General features: G+C 45.1%; 1 protein-coding gene across 1 annotated transcript in view; it reads right to left on the bottom strand.

Annotated features, from left to right (window-relative positions):
- Positions 1-18,190, bottom strand: part of LOC112073159 (dual specificity tyrosine-phosphorylation-regulated kinase 2-like) — a 36,535-nt gene extending 18,345 nt beyond the window's left edge. Inside the window, exons 1-2 of the mRNA XM_070440052.1 lie at positions 16,814-18,190; positions 9,306-9,415 (exon numbers count right to left, since the gene is read on the bottom strand). Coding sequence (XP_070296153.1) covers positions 9,306-9,415; positions 16,814-16,856 — 153 coding nt within the window. The 5' untranslated portion in view covers positions 16,857-18,190. The remainder of the gene's footprint in view (positions 1-9,305; positions 9,416-16,813) is intronic.
- Positions 18,191-21,688: the final 3,498 nt, after the last annotated feature.

Here is a 21,688-nt window from a genome sequence, read left to right as displayed (position 1 = left end):
GCGCAGCTTAGAGGGAACAGGGGGGGGGGCACGGCTTAGAGGGAACAAGGGGGAGGGCACGGCTTAGAGGGAACAGGGGGAGGCGCGGCTTAGAGGAACAGGGGAGGGGCGCGGCTTAGAGGGAACAGGGGGGAGGCACGGTTAGAGGGACAGGGGGAGGGGCACGGCTTAGAGGGAACAGGGGAGGGGCGCGGCTTAGAGGGAACAGGGGGAGGGGCGCGGCTTAGAGGGAACAGGGGGAGGGGCGCAGCTTAGAGGGAAACAGGGGGAGGGGCGCGGCTTAGAAGGAACAGGGGGAGGGGCGCAGCTTAGAGGGAACAGGGGGAGGGCACGGCTTAGAGGGAACAGGGGAGGGGCGCGAGCTTAGAGACAACAAGGGGAGGGGCGCGGCTTAGGGGAACAGGGGGAGGGCGCGGCTTAGAGGGAACAGGGGGAGGGGCACGGCTTAGAGGGAACAGGGGGAGGGGCGCGGCTTAGAGGGAACAGGGGGAGGGGCGCGGCTTAGAGGGAACAGGGGGAGGGCGCACGGCTTAGAGGGAACAGGGGAGGGGCACGGCTTGAGGGAACAGGGGGAGGGGGCGCGGCTTAGAGGGAACAGGGGGAGGGGCACGGATTAGAGGGAACGTTTGTTATGAGATGGAAACACACTCGCTGAGGTACGCAATCCTTCCCCCCAGCTGAGAAGTGAGTGTGTGTGGCAGGCATGTGTGCGTGGGGCAGGCGTGTGTGTGTGTGTGTGGCAGGCATGTGCGTGTGCGTGTGTGGTGTGTGTGTGTGTGTGTGTGTTGTGTGTGTGTGTGTGTGTGTGTGTGTGTGTGTGTGTGTGTGTGTGTGTGTGTGTGTGGCAGGCGTGTGTGTTTTGTCAGGCGTGACCTGAATAGCTGTGGGTTTGCAGCAGCAGGCATTCCAGTGGGAGCAGACTTCCTCCTACATCAGCTGTTTGACAACAGAGACAGACAGACAGACACAGTGCAGAGACACAGACAGAGAGAGACAGAGAGACACAGAGAGAGAGAGACACAGAGTGACAGAGACACAGACAGAGAGACAGACAACACAGACAGAGATATTGATCATTGGATGTCCTCCCTCTCTCTTCCCCTCTCTATTTCTCTTATCCTTCTCCACCTTCTCGTGTGCAAGACAAGAAAGAGTGTACAAAACACACTGGTCTGCATGGGAGGAACAGAGGAATAGGAATTGAGTGAGAGTGAGAGTGAGAGTGAGAGAGAGAGAGAGGAGAGAGAGAGAAGAGGAGAGAGAGAGACATGTCTAGCAGAAGACTAGGACAGCGGGACCCTATTCTCTGTGCTCGTGGATTATAACCTTTCAGAAGAGAAGGGGAGAGAGGAGAAGAGAGGGGTAATGGTGAATGTGTTAGGTCAGATTTTCAAGCCTAGTAAAGCTTTACAATCTATCAGACCTTGTTTCCTGCCTGCGTGTGGTGTGTGCCCTGCCTAATGGGTCTGGATGTAAACAGCCCCTCTGGCAGTAAGCCAATCAGAGAGCATCGTTCAAGAGGACCTACTGGCTCTGGTTCCAACACTAACGCATCCCTCCTTCACGCGTCCTCCCTTCTTCACATCCTTCCTTATGGTTCAAATTAAGATGAGGGAGAGAGAGACGAATGGGGAGAGAGGATAAGGAGGGAGAGAGAGACGAAGGACGAGAGAGGATAAGGAGGGAGAGAGACCACAAGAGACTAAGAGGATAAGGAGGGAGAGGGGGGATAAGGAGAGAGAGATGAGGAGAGAGAGGAGGATAAGGAGGGAGAGGGATAAGGAGGGAGAGAGGATAAGGAGGGAGAGAGGATAAGGGAGGGAGAGAGGATAAGGAGGGAGAGAGGAGTAAGGAGGGAGAGAGGGAGTAAGGAGGGAGAGAGGATAAGGGGGAGAGAGGATAAGGAGGGGAGGGAAGAAGGGGAGGAATGGAGGGAGAGGGAGACGAAGGGGAGAGAGGATAAGGAGGGAGAGGGAGACGAAGGGGAGAGAGGATAAGGAGACGAAGTGGAGACAAAGGAGAAAGAGGATAAGGAGAGAGAGGAAGGGGGAGAGAGGATAAGGAAGGAGAGACCGAGGAGAGAGAGACGAAGAGAGAGAGAGAGAGAGGAAGGAACATGTATTTGTATCGTTTTGTAACAAGGCCCTGAGAAATGGTCGTCCTGTATCGCAACAAAACGTCTCTGTAACAGTGTTTTAGGCCAGGACAGTGAGAGTGTGTGCGTACTAACAGTGTGTTTGGGTATGGGAGGCAGGCCAGGGGGACCGTGTGTTTATCTGGGTTTTTCCTAGATCAAACAGGGGCTTAGGTGATGGACAAAAAAAATGTATAAAAAAAATCCAAGATGGCGCAGCAGTAGGACGTGTGTATCTGTCTATATCTTATCCCGTGTAAATAGCCGGTCTTTCTCGTATATATCTTCATCTCACTTTCTCTCTATGAACTAAATATACTTTCCTGCAATCCGCCTCACCCAATGTGGTACGGATCTGCTATTTTTATTCCTTATAACTGGAACTTCCATCAGGAGCTAGCCAGCTAACTAGCTACTAGTCTTTGTTAGCCACAGCTAGCGGTCCTCGCCTATTTTCCCCCAGTCATCAGCCAGCCTTAGATCGGACCACACCTGCCAGTCTACACAGCGCGATATCAACCCAGAGCATATCGGACTGCTTCTCTCTACCACATCACCGGATTCCTACCGCTCTGGATCATTAGGGCTAGCTAGCTGCAAACGAGTGGCTACTGTTAGCTAACGCCTCTGTCCCGAAGCAAGCACCAGCTGGCCTTGAGCTAGCCTCGAGCTAGGTTCATATACCAGCTAATTCTAGGGCTACAATACCTCCTTTGCCACTTGGCCTGGACCCTTCATTGTCGACACGGAGCCCCGCCGATCCATCACGACTGGAATGCCGACGTGATCGCCCGATGTGGTCTCAACAGGCTATTCTGTTATGATGTCGCTGAAGAACCATCTACTAGCCCCGGCCCGCTAGCTTTTCTGAACGCTGTGTCCCCTGCTCGCCTAGCGTAGTAGTGACTACCAAACGGCACCCTGACTCACCTATTGCTGCTCTTCTGACCCTATGATCACTCGGCTACACAGCTGATGCCCCCTGGACTGTTTAAATAACACGGTACCTCATTTTGTTTACCTGTCGGCCCCAGTCTCGAACTCAGGTCCTGTATGTCCCTAACTGACCCGCTCTGCCCATTCATCACCATTTACCTGTTGTCTTAGCTCTCCTGATCAACACCTGTGATTGCTTTATGCCTCTCAATATGCCTTATCTACAGCGTTCTTGGCTAGTTTTTATTGTTTTATTTCACTGTAGAGCCTTCAGTCACGCTCAAAATGCCTTAGATATCTCTTTCGTCCCACCCCACACACATGCGGAGACCTCACCTGGCTTAACTTGTCCCTCCAGAGACGAAACCTCCATCATCACTCAACGCCTAGGTTTATCTCCACTGTACTCACATCCTACCATACCTTTGTCTGTACATTATGCCTTGAATCTATTCTACCACGCCCAGAAATCTGCTCCTTTTATTATTATCTGTTCCCAACGCACTAGACGACCAGTTCTTATAGCCTTTAGCCGTACCCTTATCCTACTCCTCTGGTGATATATAGGTTAACCCAGGCCCTGTAGCCCCCAGTTCCACTCATATTCCCCAGGCGCTATCATTTGTTGACTTCTGTAACCGCAAAAGCCTAAGTTTGTTTTATTCACTGTTTTAGCTCACTCTGCCAACCCTAATGTCCTAGCCGTGTCTGAATCCTGGCTTAGGAAGGCCACCAAAAATTCAGAAATTTCCATCCCAACATTTTCCGACAAGAAGGAACTGCCAAATGGGGTGGAGTTGCAATCTACTGCAGAGATAGCCTGCAGAGTTCTGTCATACTATCCAGGTCTGTTCCCAAACAGTTTAAGCTTCTACTTTTAAAAATCCACCTTTCCAGAAATAAGTCTCTCACTGCTTCCGCTTGTTATAGATCCCCTCAGCCCCCAGCTGTGCCCTGGACACCATATGTGAACTAATTGCCCCCCATTTATCTTCAGAGTTTGTACTGTTAGGTGACCTAAACTGGGATATGCTTAACACCCCGGCTGTCCTACAATCTAAGCTAGATGCCCTCAATCTCACAAATTATCATGGAACCCACCAGGTACAACCCTAAATCCATAAACACGGGCACCCTCATAGATATCATCCTGACCAACCTGCCCTCTAAACACACTTCTGCTGTCTTCAACCAGGTTCTCAGCGTTCACTGCCTCATTGCCTGCGTCCGTAATGGGTCCGCGGGCAAACGACCACCACTCATCACTGTCAAACGCTTCCTAAAACACTTCAGCGAGCAGGCCTTTCTAATCAACCTGGCCCGGGTATCCTGGAAGGATATTGACCTCATTCCATCAGTAGAAGACACCTGGTTATTCTTTAACAGTGCTTTCTTCACCATCTTAAATAATAATGCCCCATTCAAATTTTTTTTTTACCGGGAACAGATACAGCCCTTAGCTCACTCCAGACCTGACTGCCTTTGACCAGCACAAAAACATCCTGTGGCGTWCTGCATCAGCATCGAATAGCCCCTGCGATATGCAACTTTTCAGGGAAGTTAGGAACCAATATACACAGGCAGTTAGGAAAGCAAAGGCTAGCTTTATCAAACAGAAATTTGCATCCTGTAGAACAAACTACAAAAGGTTTTGGGACACTGTAAAGTCCATGGAGAATAAGAGCACCTCCTCCCAGCTGCCCACTGCACTGAGGCTAGGAAACACTGTCACCACCGATAAAGCTACGATAATCATGAATTTCAATAAGCATTTTTTTCTACAGCTGGCCATGCTTTCCACCTGGCAACCCATACCCCGGTCAACTGCCCTGCACCCCCCACAGCAACTCGCCCAAACCTCCCCCATTTCTCCTTCACCCAAATCCAGATAGCTGATGTTCTGAAAGAGCGGCAAAATCTGGACCCCTACAAAATCAGCCGGGCTAGACAATCTGGACCCTCTCTTTCTAAAATTATCCGCCGAAATTGTTGCAACCTCTATTACTAGCCTGTTCAACCTCTCTTTCGTATCGTTTGAGATCCCCTAAAGATTGGAAAGCTGCCGCAGTCATCCCCCTCTTCAAAGGGGGAGACACTCTAGACCCAAACTGTTACAGACCTATATCTATCCTGCCCTGCCTTTCTAAAGTATTCGAAAATCAAGTTAATAAACAGATCACCGGCCCTTTCAAATCCCACCGTACCTTCTCCGCTATGTAATCTTGTTTCAGAACTGGTCATGGGTGCACCTCAGCCACGCTCAAGGTCCAAAACGATATCATAACCGCCATCGATAAAAGACAATACTGTGCAGCCGTCTCCATCGACCTGGCCAAGGCTTTCGACTCTGTCAATCACCACATTCTTATCGGCAGACTCAACAGCCTTGGTTTCTCAAATGACTGCCTTGCCTGGTTCACCAACTACTTCTCAGATAGAGTGCAGTGTCAAATCGGAGGGCCTGTTGTCCGGACCTCTGGCAGTCTCTATGGGGGTGCCACAGGGTTCAATTCTTGGGCAGACTCTTTTCTCTGTATACATCAATGATGCTGCTCTTGCTGCTGGTGATTCTCTGATCCACCTCTACGCAGACGATACCATTCTGTATACTTCTGGCCCATCTTTGGACACTGTGTTAACTTCTTTGGGATAGGAGGCAGCATTTTCACGTTTGGATGAAAAGCGTGCCCAGAGTAAACTGCCTGCTACTCAGGCCCAGTTGCTAATATATGCATATTATTAGTAGATTTGGATAGAAAACACTCTGAAGTTTCTAAATCTGTTTGAATGAGGTCTGTGAGTATAACAGAACTCATATGGCAGGCGAAAACCTGAGAAAAATCCAACAATAAATGGGAAATCTGAGGTTTGTAGTTTTTCCAACTCATCGCCTATCGAATATACAGTGTCTATGGGGTCATATTGCACTTCCTAAGGCTTCCACCAGATGTCAACAGTCTTTAGAACCTTGTTTGATGCTTCTACTGTAAAGGAGGGGGAATGGGAGCTGAATGAGTCAGAGGCCTGCCAGAGTGGCATGAGCTGACCACGCTCGTTCACGTGAGAGCGACCTGCGTTCCATTGCAATTCTAAAGACAAAGGAATTCCTCGGTTGGAACATTATTGAAGATGTATGTTAAAAACATCCTAAAGATTGAATTTATACATCGTTTGACATGTTTCTACGGACTGTAACGGAACTTTTTGACTTTTCGTCTGGACCTAATGATCGCGCGTCATGAATTTGGATTTGTGAACTCAAGGTGCGAACAACAAGGAGGCATTTGGACATAAATGATGGACTTTATCGAACTAAACCAACATTTACTATGGAACTGGGATTCCTGGGAGTGCATTCTAATGAAGATCATCAAAGGTGAATATTTATAATGCTATTTCTGACTTCTGTTGATTCCGCAACATGGCGGGTATATGTTTGGCTTGTTTTGGTCTCTGAGTGTCGTACTCAGATTATTGCATGGTTTGCTTTTTCCGTAAAGCTTTTTTGAAATCTGACAAAGCGGTTGCATTAAGGAGAAGTATATCTATAATTCTGTGCATAATACTTGTATCTTTTATCAAAGTTTATTATGAGTATTTCTGTAAATTGATGTGGCTCTGTGCAAATTCACGGGATGTTTTGAGGCAAAGCCAAATGTAAACAGAGGTTTTTGGATATAAATATGAACTTGATCGAACAAAACATACATCTATTGTGTAACATGTTGTCCCGGGAGTGTCATCTGATGAAGAATATCAAAGGTTAGTGATTAATTTTATCTCTATTTCTGCTTTTTGTGACTCCTCTCTTTGGTTGGAAAATCACTGTATGCTTTCTGTGACTAGTTGCTGACCTAACATAATGATATGTTGTGCTTTCGCCGAAAAGCCTTTTTGAAATCGGACACTGTGGTTGGATTAATGAGAATTTTATCTTTAAAATGGTGTCTAATACTTGTATGCTTGAGAAATTTGAATTATGAGATTTCTGTTGATTGAATTTGGCGCCCTGCAATTTCATTGGCTGTTGGCTTGCGGAACCCCGTTCCCAGACAGGTTAACAAACCCCCAGATGAGCTTCAATGCCATACAACTCTCCTTCCGTGACCTCCAACTGCTCTTAAATGCAAGCAAAACTAAATGCATGCTCTTCAACCGATCTCTGCCCACACCCGCCCGCCTAGCATTACTACTCTGGGCGGTTCAGACTTTGAATATGTGGACAACTACAAATACCTAGGTGTCTGGTTAGACTGTAAACTCTCCTTCCAGACTCATATTAAGCATCTCCAATCCAAAATTAAATCTAGAATCGGCTTCCTATTTCGCAACAAAGCATTCTTCACTCATGCTGCCAAACATACCCTCGTAAAACTGACTATCCTACCGATCCTTGACTTCGGCGATATCATTTACAAAATAGCCTCCAACATTACTCAGCAATTTGGATGCAGTCTATCACAGTGCCATCTGTTTTGTCACCAAAGCCCCATATACTACCCACCACTGCGACCTGTATGCTCTCGTTGGCTGGTCCTCGCTACATATTTGTCGCCAAACCCACTGGCTCCAGGTCATCTATAAGTCTTTGCTAGGTAAAGCCCCGCCTTATCTCAGCTCACTGTTCACCATAGTAGCATGCGCTCCAGAGAACTTGTTCTCAACTGGCCTACCTGGTTAAATAAAGGTGGACATTTTTTTTATGAATCGTGAAAAGTGATGTGATAGCTAGCCAGCCCACTTGCTAAATAATCATGGATTATGATAAGGGATAACCTATAGGTGCGCCTTTTACTAGTAGACAAGTAGGGTCATTATCTATGCTGCCAGCCCTCTCCCGCTAGAATGAACGATATGTATCTTCTATCGATCTATTGATAGGACAGGCGCAGTCACAAAGTGAGCGATGACAGGAAAACACGGCTGGTTTGACAGTCTGCCGTATGTCCCGCCTCCCGGTACCTGGGTGTGTGTTGTGTACACTGTGGTTACAGTCACGTGTTTTTACACAGAGGCAGAGAACATGGATAATCCTTCAACGTCTTGGTATTTTCCATGCTTCATATGCAGCCAGCGAGTGGTAGCGCATAGGCTATTTACTGTGTTTTGACAGACAGAAAGCTGGACCGGTTGATTAAAAGGTGTGGAACAGACTAAATACAGCTGGACCGGTTGATTAAAAGGTGTGGAACAGACTGAATAAAGCTGGACCGGTTGATTAAAAGGTGTGGAACAGACTGAATACAGCTGGACCAGGTGATTAAAAGGTGTTGGAACAGACTGAATAAAGCTGGACCGGTTGATTAAAAGGTGTGGAACAGACTGAATACAGCTGGACCGGTTGATTAAAAGGTGTGGAACAGACTGAATAAAGCTGGACCGGTTGATTAAAAGGTGTGGAACAGACTGAATAAGCTGGACCGGTTGATTAAAAGGTGTGGAACAGACTGAATACAGCTGGACCGGTTATATAAAAGGTGTGGAACAGACTGAATACAGCTGGACCGGTTATATAAAAGGTGTGGAACAGACTGAATACAGCTGGACCGGTTATATAAAAGGTGTGGAACAGACTGAATACAGCTGGACCGGTTGATTAAAAGGTGTGGAACAGACTGAATACAGCTGGACCGGTTGATTAAAAGGTGTGGAACAGACTGAATACAGCTGGACCGGTGTATTAAAAGGTGTGGAACAGACTGAATACAGCTGGACCGGTTGATTAAAAGGTGTGGAACAGACTGAATACAGCTGGACCGGTTATATAAAAGGTGTGGAACAGACTGAATAGAGCTGGACCGGTTGATTAAAGGTGTGGAACAGACTGAATACAGCTGGACCGGTTGGTTAAAAGGTGTGGAACAGACTGAATACAGCTGGACCGGTTGATTAAAAGGTGTGGAACAGACTGAATACAGCTGGACCGGTTATATAAAAGGTGTGGAACAGACTGAATAGAGCTGGACCGGTTGGTTAAAAGGTGTGGAACAGACTGAATACAGCTGGACCGGTTGATTAAAAGGTGTGGAACAGACTGAATACAGCTGGACCGGTTGATTAAAAGGTGTGGAACAGACTGAATACAGCTGGACCGGTTGATTAAAAGGTGTGGAAACAGACTGAATACAAAGCTGGACCGTTTAGTATAAAAAGCTTGTGGAAACAGACTGTGTGTGTGTGTGTGTGTGTGTGTGTGTGTGTGTGTGTGTGTGTGTGTGTGTGTGTGTGTACTCACAGTGTGTTTGGGTATCGGGGGCAGGCCAGCGGGACTGTGTGTGTCTGCTTCTTCCTTCAGTAGGTGGTCAGTTCTCATGTAGGAGTTATAGAGGCCGTCACCATGCCGCGCTGGTGGACACAACAACACAGGTCAGAGGTCACGCTCTGGATCAACTTCATTGACATTAACAATATAATCAGAGACATTTGTAATAAATAAATTGGTCTAACAGGAGCCCTCATATTGAAACAGTAACCTAACAGACATACACTGGAGTACACTTTCGCCCTCGGAACAGCCTCAAATCGTTGGGGCATGGGACTCTAGAAGGTGTCGAAAGCGTCCCAGTACCGCAATATCAACTGTCCCAAACTTAACTTGAACCAATCCCAAAATTGAAACGCATGTGGGTTTTTTTTGTGTGTTAATATGCCAACATGGGTCTAGATCATTTACAATGCTTTTAAAGTAAAGTATTTCAATCTATATTACATCAACTTCATTTGTTAACATAAAACTTTTTTACATCTTAATGAAAACAAAAAAACATCCATTACATTATTAGAAAGTAGAATGTATTAATTGAACATGCTAACCACATGTATACAATATACAGTACCAGTCAAAAGTTTGGGCACACCTACTGATTTCTTTATTTTCTACATTGTAGAATAATAGTGAAGACATCAAAACTATAAAATAACACATATGGAATCAGTCTCAAGAAAGTTTGGCTACATTTTCAGGCTCCTCCCTTATGTCAGCATTGGTCTGGACATGACAGGCTGTAGCCAATAGGCATAGGCTATCACCTACACATCGACGTAAAGGCTAATTACCTATGTACATTTACATACAATTTTGTTTTTCTTCACAGAATACCTATTGTTTTTCATTTTTAAAAACAATTTACTTTGCAATTTTAGTTAATGGCCTTGCAGCCCTGGCAGAAGGCCCTGGTGCCCTGGCAGAAGGCCCTGGCAGAAGGCTCTGGCAGAAGGCCCTGGTGCCCTGGCAGATCGGGCACTTAACTGGTACCTAGAGCAAAACAACCGACATGTAAGTGTCCGTGGGAGTCTCACCTTTCCACAGAGGTGTCATATTAGTGTGTAAAACAAACTGTTTGGACGCTACAGACAGAAGTTGTACAAAGAGTCTGTACCAACTTCAGACGGGTCCTGTGATGATTGTGTGTGTGTGTGTTGGGGGGGGGGGGGGTGTAGAGCAAAACTGAGAGTCTCATCTTTCTACAGAGTGCTAGTTTGCAGGCCAAACCAGTTGGAGACTACAGACGTTTTCGTGAGAAGACCGATTTTCAGGATGTCTCAGTCTGACAAACATCACTCTACCTCTGCCATCTTTCACCACAGATACGGAAGGGGCCATACCGGCGCATGCGGTGGATTGAGAAGCAGCCCATGCAACAACAAAAAAAAAGATCTGTAGATTAAACAGATGGGGATTTTTGCATTATGTTAATTTCATTTCCGCAGAGCCACTTATAATAACAAGATTTCAGGCCTGTAGTCCCCCCCAATAACACCTCATCTGTGTGCAGGTCTAAGGTGACACACATAGTCACGCACACTGTAGCGTATCATAAATCAGACCCTTTCCGGTTATCAGATCCCTTCCGTATTAAGGATTCTATTTCTGATCACACCTGTGTCTGTGTTCCATCGCTTCAACGTGGATGCACAGAACAAAACGGCGGAGACAGACAGACAAGCGGAAAGATGCTGCCGTCACAGTAGCATCTGCTAGCCCCATTAATAGGCCAATAATAGGCCTACCACTTTCAGCAACCTTATTAAGCACCTGGCTAAGCCAGTCTGGGCTGTGATTGGGGTTGGCTGGTTCATGCTAGTAATAGCGTTAACCCATAGAGAGCTGTGGGGTTAGTTAGCATTTGCCAATAGGGAGCTGTGGTGCTAGCATTATCCCATAGAGAGCTATGGGGCTAGTTAGCATTAGCTAATAGGGATCCGTGGAATTCACCTGCTAGCATTAACCCATAGACCAGGGGTCTCCAACAGGTAGATCAGGAGCTACCAGTAGTCCGCAGCCCACCTATAAGTAGCTCGCCAATCATTTCTGAGAGTACATGCATTTTTACATCACAAGCCGTCTCAAAGATCCCGGCTATTTTCCAATCAAAACCACATCGACATTATCCCACCCCTGCTTAGCCACTATTGGCGTAAAAAGTATACAGCAATATTGCCCGTCTGTCTGTTGCACGCGTTTGTCTTTTACTTGGTATGTAGCCAGTTAGCGATGCTAATCATTTTCCCCGAAAACCTAACTCAATTAAAAGTTAACTGCAAAGTAGTCTTACATGACAGAAGTATAGCATGATTACTTGTTTTAATTGGGTGGCCATTGTTTTGCAAACTCTTGCCATGGCATTTGCTGCAGCAGTAGGCCTAAACATCAGCAGAAACATCGCTAGACTGACACATTCCTCTCCTCCTAGATGCGCAATTACAGGGAATTACACTCAAAACTAAATGTTAGTTTCTCTCCTTTAAGTTAAAAAAAAGTCTTCTGATGTGATTTAAGCTTTGACATGGACTCAGAACATTCATTTTCATTGTTTCTCTAGGGAATAATTGTAATATTGAGAGTAAAAAGAAAATCACAAACCAAGACAAATAAAACTGACTTCGGTTTTAACAGTTTAGTTAGCGTTAGCCCTAAGAGAGCAATCTTAGCTAGTGTTAGCCCCATAGATAACTGTGTCGCTAAGTTAGCGTTAGCCCCATAGAAAGCTGTGTAGCTAGCTATCGTTAGCTCCATAGAGAACTGTGTCGCTAAGTTAGCCCCATGGAAAGCCTGTGTAGCTTAGCTATGTTAGCCCCATAGAGAACGTGTCGCTAAGTTAGCGTTAGCCCATAGAAAGCTGTGTAGCTAGCTATCGTTGACCCCATAGAGAACCGTGTCGCTAAGTTAGCGTTAGCCCCATAGAAAGCTGTGTGTAGCTAGCTATCGTTAGCCCCTAGAGACCGTGTCGCTAAGTTAGCGTTAGCCCCATAGAAGACTGTGTACGCTAGCTATCGTTAGCCCCATGAGAACCGTGTCGCTAAGTTAGCGTTAGCCCCATAGAAAGCTGGTGTAGCTAGCTATGTTAGCCACCAAATAGATAACGGTGTCGCTAAGTTAGCGTTAGCCCATCCAGAAAGCTGTGTAGCTAGCTAATCGTTAGCCCCCATAGATAATGTGTCGGCTTAAGTTAGCGTTAGCCCCATAGAAAGCTGTGTAGCTAGCTATCGTTAGCCCCATAGAGAACTGTGTCGCTAAGTTAGCGTTAGTGAAACGGACATCAATCAGTGTATTGCTATCAGTGAAGTTAGAGTTAGCCCTAAGAGAGCCATGTTAGCTAGTGATAACCATAGAGAGATGTAGGGTTAGTTAGAGCTGTGTTTCAGTGTCAACAGACACTGTGTTACTGTGTTGGGGGGGTACAATACACGCGGCCTACATGAAAGCGAGGTAAAGACTGTGTGTTCAGCACTTTACCCACAGTATGCACATTCACTCTGGCCCCAAACATTACTACTGAAACCTCCCCATAACATAACTCAAACCAAAAGGGTTGGCGTCAATTTCATGTGAATGGCACTGTTGTTATGGAAAAAACGTAGCTATTTAGCAAACACAACGCCTGTGTTTGTGTGCGGAGGTGGTGGTCCAGGAGGGACAAACACCACAGAGCAGAGCGAAGGGAACACCCCAGAAACGTGTCAGATCACGTGTCATAAACCAGACTAATAACAATGGTCCAACAGCGTAGACAGACTGCTGGCTAGACTGTAGCTGACTCAACTAGAACTAGCTAGACTGCCTGTCTGTTCATACACAACTACTGAGAGATAACTATTTATTTGATAAGACTATTGACTTGCCTAGTAAGCTAAATACTTTCTTCTTTTTTAATATGATGCAAAGACCTGCAAAGAAACATGAGTTCAGCACATGTTCCAGTGTGGACTGGCTCTGGAGTAGAGTACTTACAGACATGCAGGAGAGTCTAGTGTTTGTCTGATCAATGGACACAGAGTTGCAACTGTCAGAAAACAACTTGTTTCCCTCCACTGAGTGGAACTGATCAATGCTATTATGACATCACAGTCTACAGGGCTCCACAGTGCTCCCCTTTTGGGGGCATACGCTCCTAAATATTTTGCTGTGCAACATAGAATTTTAAATTTGGTAGCACCAGTGCCCCTAGAGAAAAATAAAATCAATAACTGAGTATTGCGGCTTTAATACCTCAAACATTTGTTTAATGTGCGCCTTCATTTGTTACCGTAGAGCCCTGGTCTGCCTGACAATCAGACTGCGATACCCCTGGTTCACAGTCTAAGATTAATGGCATACAATTTGCTTGGAAAAACTTCCACTCAAGCTATAAAGCCAGAATGTTCAATTTTTCAATAAATGTTCAATAAAGCCAGAATGTTCCATTTTTTATGTATCGGTTGTTCCGTGCGGTTGGTCTTTTTGCAGGTAGGAAGCGCTGGTATTTGAGTTCATATTTCTATCACCAGAAGCATGTGGAGAACCATGTAAACACATATGCATGAGCTCTGCAAACATACATGTATTTTCCTCTTGTGTATATGCTTCAGATCTTCAAATCTGAACGCACTGCCAGCGCTTTGAAAAGTTCATGCAATTATACTTTCCTGTGGATATATAGGTCTCACATTCCTACCTGCAAAAGGACCAACCGCACAGACAACCAGTGAAGTATCATTTTACTCAGCATTCTGTCTTGTAGAGGTCATGAGAGGAAACTTACCTGATCCAAAACACTCATTTCTGCCTGACGACGTAGAATTCTAATGCACTTCCTCTTCGGTGGAGTGTAACGGCGGTTGGCATATAATTACGTTGCATTACCGCCGCCAACTTAACTATAGTATATATCCATTACACTTTGTGATACAAAATGGGAAAGGGGAAACTGGAAAAAWAAAWWAATAATAATAATACTAATATATAGTGCATTCGGAAAGTATTCAGACCCCTTGACTTTTTCCCACATTTTGTTACGTTACAGACTTATCCTAAAATGTATTATTTTTTAATCAGCCTATCCACAATATCCCATAATGACAAAGTGAAAACAGGTTTTTTGAAATGTTTGCAAAGATTAAAAACAGAAATACCTTATTTACATAAGTATTCAGACCCTTTGCTATGAGACTCGAAATTGAGCTCAGGTGCATCCTGTTTCCATTGATCATCCTTGAGATGTTTCTACAACTTGATTGGACTCCACCTGTGGTCAATTCAATGGACATGATTTGGAAAGGTACACACCTGTCTATATAAGGTCCCACAGTTGACAGTGCATGTCAGAGCAAAAACCAAGGCATGAGGTCGAAGGAATTGTCTGTAGAGCTCCTAGACATAATTGTGTCGAGGCACAGATCTGGGGAAGGGTACCAAAAAAATGTCTGCAGCATTGAAGAACCCCAAAAACACAGTGAGCTCCATCATTCTTAAATGGAAGAAGTTTGGAACCACCAAGACTCTTCCTAGAGCTGGCCGCCCAGCCAAACTGAGCAATCAGGGGAGAAGGGCCTTGGTCAGGGAGGTGACCAAGAACCCGATGGTCACTGACAAAGCTCCAGAGTTCCTCTGTGGAGATGGGAGAACCTTCCAGAAGGACAACCATCTCTGCAGAACTCCACCAATCAGGCCTTTATAGTAGAGTGGCCAGAGGGAAGCCACTCCTCAGTAAAAGGCACATGACAGCCCACTTGGAGTTTGCCAAAAGGCACCTAAAGACTCTCAGACCATGAGCAACAATATTCCCTGTCCTGATGAAACCAAGATTGAACTCTTTGGCCTGAATGCCAAGCACCCCTAAATGAAGCATGGCGGTGGTAGCATCATGCTGTGGGGATGATTTTCAGCGGCAGGGACTGGGAGACTAGTAAGGATCGAGGGAAAGATGAACGGCACAGAGAGGTCCTTGATGAAAACCTGCTCCAGAGCGCTTAGGACCTCAGACTGGGGCGAAGGTTCACCTTCCAACAGGACAATGACCCTAAGCACACAGCCAAGACAATGCAGGAGTGGCTTCGGGAAAAGTCTCTGAATGTCCTTGAGTGGCCCAGCCAGAGCCCAGACTTGAACCCAATCGAACATCTCTGGAGAAACCAAAAAATAGCTGTGCAGCGACGCTCCCCATCCAACTTGACAGAACTTGAGAGGATCTGCAGAGAAGAACGGGAGAAACTCCCCAAATACAGGTGTGCCAAGCTTGTAGCGTCATACCCAAGAAGACTCGAGGCTGTAATCGCTGCCAAAGGTGCTTCAAAAAAGTAACTGAGTAAAGGGTCTGAATACTTATGTAAATGTGATATTTCAGTTGATTTAATACACTGGCAAACATTTCCAAAAACCTGTTTTTGCTTTGTTATTATGGGGTATTGCGTGTAGATTGGGGGACACACAATTTAATACATTTTAGAATAAGGCTGTAACCTAACAAAATGTGGAAAAAGTCAAGGGGTCTGAATACTTTCCTCAGTTGTATTGATGTCTCCTAGATTTAGGACACTTCAAAACCTTGTTTCTTTTTTTTTTTTGCCGAGTGCTGAAGTGCGGAAAAATATTTTACCCTCCGGTTGCAACACTCACTACCGAGTTCCAAACTGCCTCTGGAAGCAACATCAGCACAATAACTTTATCGGGAACTTCATGAAATGGGTTTCCATGGCCAAGCAGCCGCACACAAGCCTAAGATCACCATGCGCAATGCCAAGCTTAGGCTGGAGCGTTGTAAAGCTCGCCGCCATTGGACTCTGGAGCAGTGGAAACGCGTTCTCTGGAGTGAGGAATCAAGCTTCACCATCTGGCAGTCAGACGGACAAATCTGGGTTTGGCGGATGCCAGGAGAACACTACCTGCCCCAATGAATAGTGCCAACTGTAAAGTTTGGTGCAGGAGGAATAATGGTCTGGGGCTGTTCGATGAGCAGGTGACCACATTCTTGAAAATACACTACGTGAGCAAAAGTAAGCAACAGTCCTTGACTCCCGAGCTATTTGAGATGATCAACTGTCTTGAACCATGGAAACAAAATAATTCAGGGACAAATGTTACATTTGCGTTCAACAAAATGGCTAGCTAACAAATGATGGCCGGTGAAATGCCACTGTGTGCAATAACTGATACTAGAATCACATCTATCCTGATGCCTAGTCCCTTTACCCTGCTTTCATGTACATATCTGAAATACCTCCCACCTCTACACATTGATCTGGTACTCCCTGTATATAACTCCATTCTTGTGTATTTCATTGTATTCCTTGTGTTACTAACTTATTGTATAATTATTTCTAAACTCTGCATCGTTAAAGGGCTCGTAAGCAAGCATTTCACGGTAAAGTCTACACCAGTTGTATTCGGCGCATGTGACAAATAGAATTTGCTTTGAGTACATTAATGTAACGTTGCAGTAAGTACATTATAACACAGTATGAAGCCAGTTATAATCAGTTAATTACCTGCTGTTATGGGGCCTTCTGCTTTTCTCTGTAATACCATCATGATTGCAGTTTAACGTTGAAGCCAGCATCCGAGGTGGAAGTTAAAAATCTTTAGTAAAAACAACCGTATAAAAAAAAACTAGCCAACACTTGGCTAGTTATAATAAAATACTTAAGAGTGCAGCTTGTATCACTTGCAATTCGTGCTCGTGTTGCTAGCTCAAGGGATCCAAAATATATCCTGCTAGCCAACTTTGTTGGATGAAATATAGCTAACGTTACATAAGTTGGTTTAATATAGCTTTCCTCACTTGCTCAACTTAATATTCTAGGTAGGACTCTCTACCTACACAATCTGACCTTGCTCTCGTCCTAAAACCATGGCTTTGCCAACTCGCTAGCCCTGCAGTCTGAAAAGTCTGAAAAGTTCCAGCGATGGGGGTCGTTTCTCGTTTCCGTCAGCACAGCCACAAAAACACACGTCCGAGTGAGCAAACGCTAAATTACTCCGACTGTCCAAAATAGTTTGAGTCCCAAAATGACAGCTTAGCTGTCTGACCCGTGTGGCCCTCGCCTTTCTCTGTCGGTTGATTACTATATCCACCCAGAGAACCATTCCCATAAGGAAAAATCTCGAGTGTACTTTGCGGTGACTGACTAGTTAGCAATATAACTAGTGAGCTTCTGCTTCGATCGGCCCAGGGTTCGTCCTCCTTCCGGAATGCTTGGGAAGCCGTTTTCGCTTGAGAGGGGTTATCGTCGGTTAGCTAGCTAACGTTACCTCAACTCTGGGCAAAAGCCCCGTTCTCGTTGAATTCAGAGACGCTGGCGTCTCTTTCGGGTAATAATGTAATGTCCTCAGTGCGTTAGCGCCGTTAAAACGACTTATGTTTTAACCAGTCTTGTCAGCAGCAGGAGCTCCTATTTTTGATGTGATTGTCTGGTTTGTTGCTAAGGGCGTCTTCGCCGTGTGTTTCGAGTAGCGTCATTAAACAGGTGGTAGGCTAGAGTGAGGCGGGGTTAAAGCGGCGCCATCTTGGCTCAAAGTAACAGGGTGTTTCCCCCAACGTCCCATTGTTGTTACTATCCAGTGGTGTGTGTCTACATGGATATCGTGGCCATCCGAGTTCCTAGCTACATGAAACAAGAAGACGGATAACGATCCGTGTACGTAGTGATGGGAAACCGAGGCTTTCTGAAGGCTTTCCCGAGCTTTCACCAAATTGTGTCGGAAAACGGTTCATTTACCCGCAGCTTCATTAGCGGTTCACAATGCACATTAGTGACATCTGCTGGTCAGCAATAAGCGCTTGTAAGATTCATGTTTTCCCCTGTAATTTTCATCAAAACTGTGGTGCAGCGGTAAACTGTTTTAATAGTCCATAATCAGTTGGAATACCAGGCTCGAATCTTATATCGTGCTGCCCTTTTTGCCTTCAAATTGACTAATCTTCAAAGTGATTTGAACAACAAGGCAGAATGTGTGCTTTCCAGTGGCGACCCGTTATTCAGGGCAGGTGATTTGAGCCCCACATTTTGCAAAAATAAATAAAATATTAATACGTGTCACATATATAAGTTATATTTTGAGTTAATAAAGCTGCATACAAACACGGTCTCTTTTTTGTTTTCTTGAGTATGGCAGCTCCAAAATGCAGGTGTTTCAGCCTAGCTCAGTGCTTTCTGTGGTGGTGGGGCAAGCCAGCAGAAAATACAGAGCGTTGCGCCGTGATTGGCTCAGTGTTCTGTCACTCATGGTGACACTACATCACAGCTAAGTCCAAGGTTAGACCTAGAAAATTCTAGCCCCTTGGGTGCTGCCCTAGAGTTACATTAGAAGTGCCCATCCAAGAAGGCTCAAGGTCATTGGCCACAGATAAAATTACTTCAAATCACGTTATATCTACCGTAGCTTTGATTGGACTGACCATGTCAACATCATACTTTAAAAATCTTAGCTAACAGTCATCATCATGAATCAAGTCGACAACCTACTGGCTAATCCTTTTCAATCCTTGTCATATAAATATAAATGATAGATAAAACATATCGGTGCTCATCGGCCATTAGACATAAACATTCCACAACAAGTTAGAAATCGCAAATTCAACAATGAGTGGTTTGGAAGGAGTCAGTGACAGTGGCTAAATGCAAGCATTGCAAAGCAATCACTAGCCTGCTATTCAGTGGAGTGGCTGTGTGGTCCCAAATCTGGGATTAAGGGTCTCTTTTTCAAGTTTAAAATGACAAACATTCAACATTGGCCATGCTGTCAATGAAGCATGATTTGTTCTGCGCCCAAAACAACTGTTAACTCGGAACTGCAAAAACTTGACAACAGTGAGTTCAAGACAACTGGGAAGTCGGGAATAAACGAGCTCCGACTGGGAAAATACGTTTTGAACGGTCATCGAACTCGGAATTGTAAATCCGGCCTCTTTCTAGAGCTACGACCTGAAGATCAATGATGTCATCATGATTAGACTTTTTCAGAGTTCCCAGTTGTTTTGAAAGCACCATAAATCCAGAGAATGCCAGACTTTGATGACAAAATTTGCCCACGAAGGACCGCCGCGCCACCTTCCTGTTCAAGTGAGTCCAAAAATGTATTGTATGCCGCTGCATAAATGGTGTAATATGCCAGGGAGATATGTATACCGTAGCTAAGAAAGTAATACTAAGTGTATGTTGTGTAGTAAGCTGTTAGTAGCCCATGTGCTTCACCCTAATAATTTGGTCTATTTACCCCGCTTCATTTCGCCTAATGTTCTGACTTGGTGGTGCACATGTTGCCTATAACCTGTTTTAGAGAAATGTAATCATCGAATATTGTAAGAGCTTTCATTGTCTGTTTATATGCCCCCTTTATTTATCCTACGGTTCTGACCTGGTGTACAGGGAGAACACTGTAAGAACGACCCATGTTCTTAATTCTGTCACTGTACATTTCAAAAGTGCTAAACAAATAGTTATATTGACTACGTCTGTCCTAGCTCGCTCATTAATGTCTTCATCGAAATTATGGATTGCCTCTTATCTGCTTGTCGTCCCCTAATGCAATAGTTTGTACATATTAATTGTCATTAGAAACCACATTTGTTTAAGCAAGTCAGCCATATCAGCTAGGTTTTTTTTAAAGGCAGTAAATGAGGCTGAATGAACTGTTTTGCTGCCAGACAAGGCTCCACTGATAGCCATGTGTATCGGCGGTAAGATGTTGGGACAGCTTTATGTAGGCAGTTTGTGGGCACGGTTTGTCACCTTTATAGTGCAATTAATGTATTGTTCAGTGTTGTGTTGTTGTGGATTTGTTGGCATGAATCTCACTTTCTTTCTTTTTTTACCCCACCAAGATTCACATGCTAAAATCGCCACTGGTGCTTTCACATAAAAACCATTTTCAAAGTGTGCCTTCAACAGGATTCGACTCTTACCCTCACGCCCCTGAATGTTCAATAGTTCCATACTCTTCTTTTTCTTCTTTAGTATAATGGCTTTCGCAACAATATATGTGCATTCCGTCATCTACTGTACAGGTGGATAATAAGGATTTAAAAAGGAAAAAATGAGGGTAAAAAGTTATTTTAAAAATCCATACAAACTGCCAGTAACTAAATGTTAATTAAACTAAATCAGCTTTTCCATTTTAATCAGGTCCCTACACAGGCTCAGAGGGATCCTGTGATGGCTGGACATTGAGCCACACGGTCCCGTGTGGCTCAGTTGGTAGAGCATGGCGCTTGCAACGCCAGGGTTGTGGGTTCATTCCCCACGGGGGGACCAGGATGAATATGTATGAACTTTCCAATTTGTAAGTCGCTCTGGATAAGAGCGTCTGCTAAATGACTTAAATGTAAATGTAAAATTTCCTGGCGACAGTACTGATCTGTTTCACCTGTCCTTGTGATTGTCTCCACCACCTCCAGGTGTTGCCCATCTTCCCCATTATCCCCTGTGTATTTAAACCTGTGTTCTCTGTTTGTCTGTTACCAGTTCATCTTGTCTGTCAAGTCAACCAGCGTTTTGTCTCAGCTCCTGCTTTTCCCCAGTCTCTCTTTTTCTCGCCCTCCTGGTCGACCTCTGCCTGCGTTGACCTGTCGTTTGCCTGCCCCATCTCCTCCCAAGGAGCCACCATTGGTAGGCACGAGGAGTTGCTTTGCGGTCTGATGGAAGGGTTCCAGGCCGTGGCCGAACGTCACGACCTAGCTTTGGACACATTGCGGGAGCAATTCCGTGGGTTGCCTACCACGAAGGTAACCTCCCAGCCCCTCAGTAAACCGGCTGGTAGCAGCGCCGCTCCAGCAGGTATATCTCACTGGTCACCCCCAAAGCCAATTCCTCCTTTGGTCGTCTTTCCTTCCAGTTCTCTGCTGCCAATGACTGGAACGAACTGCAAAAATCCCTGAAGCTGGAGACTCATATCTCCCTCACTAACTTTAAGCACCAGCTGTCAGAGCAGCTCACAGATCACTGCACCTGTACATAGCCCATCTGTAAACAGTCCATCTATCTACCTACCTCATCCCCATACTGTATTTATTTATTTGTCTTGCTCCTTTGCACCCCAGTATCTCTACTTGCACATTCATCTTCTGCACATCTACCATTCCAGTGTTTAATTGCTATATTGTAATTACTTCGCCACCATGGCCTATTTATTGCCTTAACTTCCTTATCTTACCTCATTTGCACTCACTGTACACAGACCTTTTGTTTTCTTTTGTTCTACTGTATTATTGACTATGTTTTGTTTGTTCCATGTGTAACTCTGTGTTGTTGTTTGTGTCGAATTGCTTTGCTTTATCTTGGCCAGGTCGCAGTTGCAAATGAGAACTTGTTCTCAACTGGCCTACCTGGTTAAATAAAGGTGAAATAAAAAAATGTAAAAATAAA

Source organism: Salvelinus sp. IW2-2015, unplaced genomic scaffold (genome assembly GCF_002910315.2).
Source record: "Salvelinus sp. IW2-2015 unplaced genomic scaffold, ASM291031v2 Un_scaffold2170, whole genome shotgun sequence".
Taxonomy (NCBI): domain Eukaryota; kingdom Metazoa; phylum Chordata; class Actinopteri; order Salmoniformes; family Salmonidae; genus Salvelinus; species Salvelinus sp. IW2-2015.
Note: the sequence above shows the minus strand (reverse complement) of the source record. Positions and strands in the feature narration are given on the sequence as shown.